This window comes from Octodon degus, unplaced genomic scaffold (genome assembly GCF_000260255.1).
Source record: "Octodon degus isolate 3935 unplaced genomic scaffold, OctDeg1.0 scaffold00045, whole genome shotgun sequence".
Taxonomy (NCBI): domain Eukaryota; kingdom Metazoa; phylum Chordata; class Mammalia; order Rodentia; family Octodontidae; genus Octodon; species Octodon degus.
This window is the reverse complement of record NW_004524621.1, coordinates 11,319,714-11,326,817: the sequence shown is the minus strand read 5'-3', so window position 1 is coordinate 11,326,817 and position 7,104 is coordinate 11,319,714. Positions and strand designations below refer to the sequence as shown.

General features: G+C 42.2%; 1 protein-coding gene across 5 annotated transcripts in view; it reads left to right on the top strand.

The window, feature by feature from the left end:
* Unc13b (unc-13 homolog B) overlaps positions 1 to 7,104 on the top strand; it is a 273,280-nt gene that overhangs the window by 104,421 nt on the left and 161,755 nt on the right. For all 5 annotated transcript variants that reach the window (XM_023715882.1, XM_023715883.1, XM_023715881.1 and 2 more), the window contains exon 6: positions 38 to 111. In XM_023715882.1, the coding sequence (XP_023571650.1) occupies positions 38 to 111 (74 nt within the window). The remainder of the gene's footprint in view (positions 1 to 37; positions 112 to 7,104) is intronic.

Sequence of the window (7,104 nt, the reverse complement as noted above, 5' to 3'; positions counted from 1 at the left end):
AAAAAAAATATGACAGATATTTCTTTTTTTATGATAGATATCCCAGAGGAAGAAGCCAGATATTGGGCTTACAAATTGGAGCAAATCAATGCCTTGGGAGCTGATGGTGAGGTAAGAATGGTCTTGTTTGCAATGTGGAGAGGTAGGGAATATCGCTGATACATTTTATAGATTGTCCAGGGGAAGTCCCAAGAGAGTATTGTCCTGAAGAATGAAATGACTTAAATTTCATTAAGGAAAAAGGACAGTTAGAGTTCTGAAATTTCACTAGAAGACTCGATCTCCTCCTTTTGCTTTTTTCAGTGTCCGTCAGAGAGTGGCACTGTCTGACTATAGTCTGTGAGAAGGGAGCAGCTACCAGGGAATCTGTCATTTGTGTAACAAATGAAGAGAAGTGATGTCTTCTGTTATGAACCAGATTTTTGGATATTATTTTTATTTATGTGGTTTTTTTTTAGAGGTGACTAGACTATTTGCTTTTTTTTTATTTTTTATTTTTTGACAGAACCAGGGATTGAACTCAGGCCTTTGTGCTTGCCAGAGAAGCACTTCTTCCACTGAGCCATCTCCCTGGCCCCTTGCTTTTTTTTTATGTTAAGTTTTTATCCTATGACTTTCAGAGAGAGCTAGAAATTCAGCTCTTTTTTTATTTTTTATTTTGAGACTGAGTTTTGCTAAGTAACATAGCCTTCAGTCTTACTGCTTTAGCCTTCTGGAATGTTAGGATAACAGTTGCACACCACACCTATTTTGGTCCTGTTTTTATAATTTATCTCTAGAAATGAGTCTGTTGTGTAGAAAAGAACACATTAGGTCGATCTGGGGTGTCAGGAAAGAATAGTTTCGTTATTGACAGTAAAGGTAAAAGACAGTGTTTACTTTTATGCATGTTGTGCTATTGAAAAGAAGTCTCATTATAAGGTAGAATTTGAGTGTTAGATGTTTCAATGGAAATGTCTAGTAAGCAACTTTATGAGACAGTCCCAATCTCATGCTTGAGTGCAATAGGGAGCAGGAGATGTGGAGTTTGAATTCATGAACGGATTGATAGTAATTAAGTCATAACAATGGAGAAGTTTGCTCTGGTAGATCATGTAGAGAAAGTATTGAAAAAAACAGGACAAAACTTTGGGAAATGTAAAAGAGAAAGTCCTGGGAAATGAGAGTCAGAAAGAGCTTCCTGAAAGGGAAAAAGTGGAAAAGTTCGTGGAACAAAGAAAAAAAAAAAAGTGAAAGTTTGTAGAACAAAGAGAAAAGAGATTTAGCATAGAAACTTTTGCATAGTATTACAGGCTCAAAAGAAAATGAACTCTAGGACTGGGGAGGTAGCTCAGCAGCATAGTACTTGCCTGGCAAGTGCGAAGTCCTGACTTCCATCCCTGGTACCAAAAAAAAAAAAAAAAAAAAGTTGAAAAAAAATAGAGCTATTCTAAAATTCTAAAATATTCTAAAATATAGAGCTAAAAAGTATTCTAAAATAGAGCTATTATTTCTTAACATATACATATTTTCTTTTTTTTTTAATATAGTTTTAGGTGCTAGGGACTGAACCCAGGGCCTTGTGTACAGTAGGTAAGCATTCCTATCACTGAGCTACATCTCTAGCGCAAGCTATTTGATTTGGTTACTAACAACCAGTATCCATCTGGAGAGTAGCAAAGAAAGCCAAAATACTGAATTTAATGAATGCATTAGTTTCTTAGGGCTGCTGTGGAATACCACATATTAAGTGACTTAAGAACAACCAAAATTTCTTTTGTCATAGTTCTGGATGTTAGGAGTCTGAAATTAAGATGTTGGCAGGGTCAGTTTCATCTGGAGCTTTGAAGGAGAAAACATTCTGTGCCTCTATCCTAGCTGTAGTGGTTGCTGGTAGTCCTTACTGTTTGGTGCTGGTAGATGTATCTAATCTTAGCCTGAATTGTCACCTACCTCTCTGTTTGTTTTTTGTATTTAGTACATGGTCTACAGGGTCTACAGGATGTCACTACGTAGATAGGACTCAGAGTGATCCTCCTGTTACCAGCCTCCCCTCCCAAGTGCTGGGATTACAGGCATGTGCCACCATGCCCAGTCTCATTAGCCATCCCAGCATCCCCCAGGGGTGGGACCAGCGCAGCACACTGGGGATTGAATCCTGGCTGTGTCTAAGCAGGCCCTTTAGTCCTCTGAGCTATCTGGGCCTCTCTGTGTTTTCATAGTGCATTCCCTTGTCTCTGTGTCTGTGTCCAAATTTTCACTTTTCTTATAAGGGCATCAGTCAGTGGATCACTTTGATTACATCTGCATATTCTCTATTGACACATGAAGGGTATCTGTATCTTTTTTTTTTTTTTTTTTGGCAGAACTGGGGTTGAACTCAGGCCCTTGCGCTTGCCAGGTAAGCGCTTATTCTACTGAGCCATCTCCCTGGCCCCCTGGTATCTGTATCTTTTTTGAGGACATAACTCAACCCATAATGAATTAAATGAAAGATAAACAAATAGAATTTTGTATAAGTGCTATTTTTTCAGGATTTTCCCTTATCTCAGCCGAATCTTTTTTTTTTTTTTTTTTTTGGTACTGGAAATCAAACTTAGGACCTTGTGTTTACCAGGCAGGCACTTGTGCCACTGAGCTATATCCCCAGTCCCTCAGCTGAATTCTTTAGTAGAATTTATGACTGAAAACAAGCAAAAAATACAAAAAAAAAAAAAATTAAAGAAGATTGTTTCAGTAGTAGAAGGCAAATACAATAAACCTGGTTGCCATGGCTTGGGAGAGGGTTTGGGGTTGGGATACTCTTTGGCCCAGTGGTCTAACTGTTGACACTCAAAGCAGGGTGGGGGGGGGTGGGGAGTGAGGGGAAGTGGGGGGTGTCTTGTCCCCTTCGTTTTGTTTTGAGTTTTGTATTGTAGAGGCAAGTAACTGCAGACCCAAAATGTATCTCTGGTGGGCAGCCTCGTGTTGGTTATTGAAGACCTTGAAGGCCTGGGAGATTACTTCCTGTTGTGGGGTCTGAGGGCCTATCTCGATTTTTTGGAATTTTTTGTGAATGTCAGGAGTTAATGCATTTGAAGATTAATTGTGCCTCTGAGCTTTCCTGGTTTAGAGTGGCTGCCAGCTGGGACATAAATTGGGCTACATTTTATCTTTGTTTTGGGTAATTTCCTTAAGTTTGTCATAATTAACACATGTATGTGCTGCTTTTTAAGTCCCACTCTCAGGCATATAATCTTGTGCCTTTTTGAGGGACAGGTGTCTTCCTCCTCAAGTTGAAATTTCATTGAGGTTAGACTTGAGGGACAACCATGTTGCTGTTTCTTAAATGTGGCTCAGTTCAGTGGCAGATGCCTGGGTGAAACCGAAAACATATTCTTCCTTGGGGGAGAGAATAGAAATAAGGATGACATTGATGTTGTCCTAGGTGAGGTCATACGTCTGGCCCAGGTATTGGAATTCCTGGCTATAGGTACAGGGATCTGATAGGAAGGTGCCAAGACATTGACCAAATTGGGACATGTCAGTGAGAGGAAAGGAAACATGCATTTGGACAATGCCCTTGGCACTGGCAACCTTGCAGAATGGAAGCTGAGCAGTAGCAGATGGCAGGGGGCAAAGCAGAACCTAGAATGAGTGTGGGAGGGCATATTATGAGAAGTCGGGGTTTGGAAATGGGAGGGTGAGAGAGGGGCTTGTGGCAGAGAAATGGGAATGAGAATAGGAGTCAGAAGAGATGGAGCAGTGGCCAGGAGAGGTTTGAGCAGGTCCATAGAGTTGCCACTTGGCATCTAAGCACCCTACTGTCAGTGGTGGCACCAGCCAGGTCAGGCATGGTAGGTAATGGGCCCCATGGTGGACAGGACCCGGGCCCCACTCAAAGTGCAAATGCCCTTCCTGTGGGGAGGCAGTGGGCCTGCAACTTACACTGAGAAATGCCAGGACCACCAGAGAGTGGGCAGGACAGGGGTGGAAGCAGGTGTGTGGAGAGAAAAAGAATTTCAGAGGATCTCAGAGGTGCAGAGGGAGGGGAGCTGGCAGAGAACAAAAAAATACATGGACACATAGAACCTCAGACCATTTCCTGAGCCTATGACAAAAATTGTCAAGGTCCTGGAGAATTAAAGTTAAATGTCCCATTATATGGCCATTTAGATTGACTGTCTGATTTATAGGCTGACCAGGCTGTGTTACAGAAGAAGATAAAGTGTTTTGGTTTTAGGTCAGGAGTGAGATGCAGAGACTTAAGGTGCTTAGGAGTGCAAGCCAGAAGAGAAGAGGCAGGAATTGAAGGGGACAGATTACCCATGCTGACTTCAGACCACAACTGGAGTGAGCTACTCAAGAGAGAGAGAGGATGTCTTTATTTCAGTTTCTTGAGGTCGGAAGAGGGGAAAGAGCAACCAAATCAGGTGTCCCTGAAATTAAAGCTATCAGGGAGTCAGACTTCCAGAACGGGTGAGTGTGATCAGGCCTGGGGTTTTGTGGTGCATAACTTGATGTGGGCCTTAAAGATCAACCAAGGGGTAGAAAGGAATTGGCTACTGAAAAAGTGACAGAATAATCAGGATTGGAGAGACACTTACTTACCTGACCTGGAAAGGAGGATCGAAATCAGCAGCAAATCGAAGCAGGATGGTAACAGGTCCCATATCAGTAGTAGCCTCAGTGTGCCTAGGTGGGGTCTGGGGGAGAGGAGGTCAGGCCTTTAACCCTTCTCACACAGGGTACCAAAAGTCAGGCTAAACCCTGAGGCACAGCTTAGACCATTAGGACAGGTAGGACTGAAGCAAATATTATCTTTATTTCAAACTGGGTATAGTCAAGCCAAGGGCAAAAAGACTATTGGCACTGAACAAAGGAAGAAGGTATGCTTTTGTAGGGAGTTTGGGCAGTGGAGGGGGTCCTGCTGAGGGAGATGGAAATTTTTAAGTTTGTCAGAGGCTGTTGGTAGGTTTGGTGTATCTGGTGGGAAATACCTGGCGGGAAGGACGGCAGCTGTGGGTTTCCTGTAAGCCCGGGAACCAGCCTGATAAACAGAGTTATTTTGCTCTCTTTGTCTGGGTGCAGGACTTTCTGTTTGAACAGTGGTAGGTCTCTCTGGATTTTTTCTCCTGAAGTTGAGCAGAATCCAATGTGGGGACCTAGCTAAAGCTAAGTATGGAAGAGGAATTTTTTTTTTGTACCCATCTTAGCCTTGATTACAAATTCAATTTTATCATTATTTTATTTTATTTATTTAGTAAAGGGTCTACAGGGTCTCACTACACAGATCAGACACAGTGATCCTCCTGTTTTCAGCCTCTCGAGAGCTAGGATTACAGGGGCGCTCCACCATGCCCAGTCTCAATCGATGTTTCAGTGCGTCCTGGGGGTGGGGCCAGCACAGGGGGATCGGAACCTTGGTCCCTACACCTGCCTAAGCAGGCACTTTAATCTACTGAGCTATCTGGTGGGTCCCACAAATTCAATTTTAAATCATTATGTTTTTGATGATATATTTGGTATTTACAGTAGTTACACTTCACACTGCACTTTTGATTTTACAAGCTTTGGGGCTGGGGAGATATCCCCGTTAGCACTCACCTAGCAAGCACGTGGTCCTGAGTTTAGTCCCTGGTACCAGGAAAAAAAAAAAAAATGCTAATAATGACTTTGCAAGATTTTTGTCACTATAAGACTAGATTGGAGGGATTAAAATGCTGAAAATTATAACTTTGATAAATATCCCAGAATTTTACAAATTTTAATGACAAAGGTTCTGTGGTTTTCAACTCCCTATGAGATTTCTTTTTCCTTTTTTTGTATTTTAGGGAAGGGTCTACAGGGTGTGCAGGGTCTCACTACTAGATTGGACTCAGTGATCTGCCTGTTTATAGCCTCCCAAGAGCTGGGATTACAGGCCCGTGCCACTGTGCCAGTCTCAATTACAGTCTCAGCTGCACTAGCGGTGGGGCCGGGGCCAGGGCCCAGACAATAGGCCTGGGGATCAACCCCCCGGCCTTTGTGCCTGCTTGTAGGTGCTTTAATCTGCTGAGTTATTTGGCTGGCCCTTCTGTGAGATTTTTTTTTTTTGCTTCTTGTTTGTATTTTAGGTGAGGAAAATGAACTCACTGTTTATATCTTTCATCTTTCTTTCTTTTTTTTTTTTGTTTGTTTTCTTTTCTTTTTTTGTGTGTGTTTTTGAGACAGGATCTCATTATGCAGTTCAGGCTGGCCTTGAACTCTATTTGTAGCCCAGGCTAGTCTTGAGCTGGAAGTAATCCTCCTGTCTCAGCCTCCCAAGTACTGGGAGTATAGGCATGTGCCACTATGCCTGGCAGTGCTGCTTTCTTTATTAGCTTTTTTCCCCTTATACTGGGGATTAATCTACTGCATTGTGCATGTCAGGCAAGTATTCTACCACTAATATATACCCACAGTTCCTAAATAGCCTTTTGGGGGGCCGAGGAGATGGCTCAGTAGAATAAGCGCTTCCCTGGCAAGCACAGGGCCTGAGTTCAGTCCCCAGTTCTGCAAAAAAAAAAAAAAAAAGCCTTTTGGAAAAACAGTTTATATATAACACTCAATTTACCCATTTAAAGCCATTTCAATGGCTTTTAGAATATTCAGAGTTGTGGGCTGGGGAGATAGCTCAGTGGTGTAAGTGCCCGCCTGGGAAGCACAAGGTCCTGAGTTTAATCCTTGGTACGAAAGAAAGAAAGGAAAGGAAAGGAATACTCAGAGTTGTATGTCTATCACCACAAGCAATTCTGAACATTTTCATTACCCCGTGAAGAGATCCTGTATTGTTAGTCACCACTTTCAAATCCCTTCGTCCTCCTCAGCCTTACATAGCCATTAATCTACCTTCTATTTTTCTATATTAACCTATTCTGGACATGTCATATAAGTGGAATTATGTGTGGTTCTTTGTGATTTTCTTCCTTCAGCTAGCATGTGTCTCCTATTATTAGCATCTTATATTTGTGTGGTATATGTGTTATGGTTAATGAACTCATGTTGATGCAGTATTAACTAAAGAATTTTTATATATTTTCTTAGGGGCCGGGGAGATGGCTCAGTGGAATAAGCCCTTCCCTAGCAAGTGCAAGGGTCTGAGTTCAATCCCTGGTTCCGCCAAAA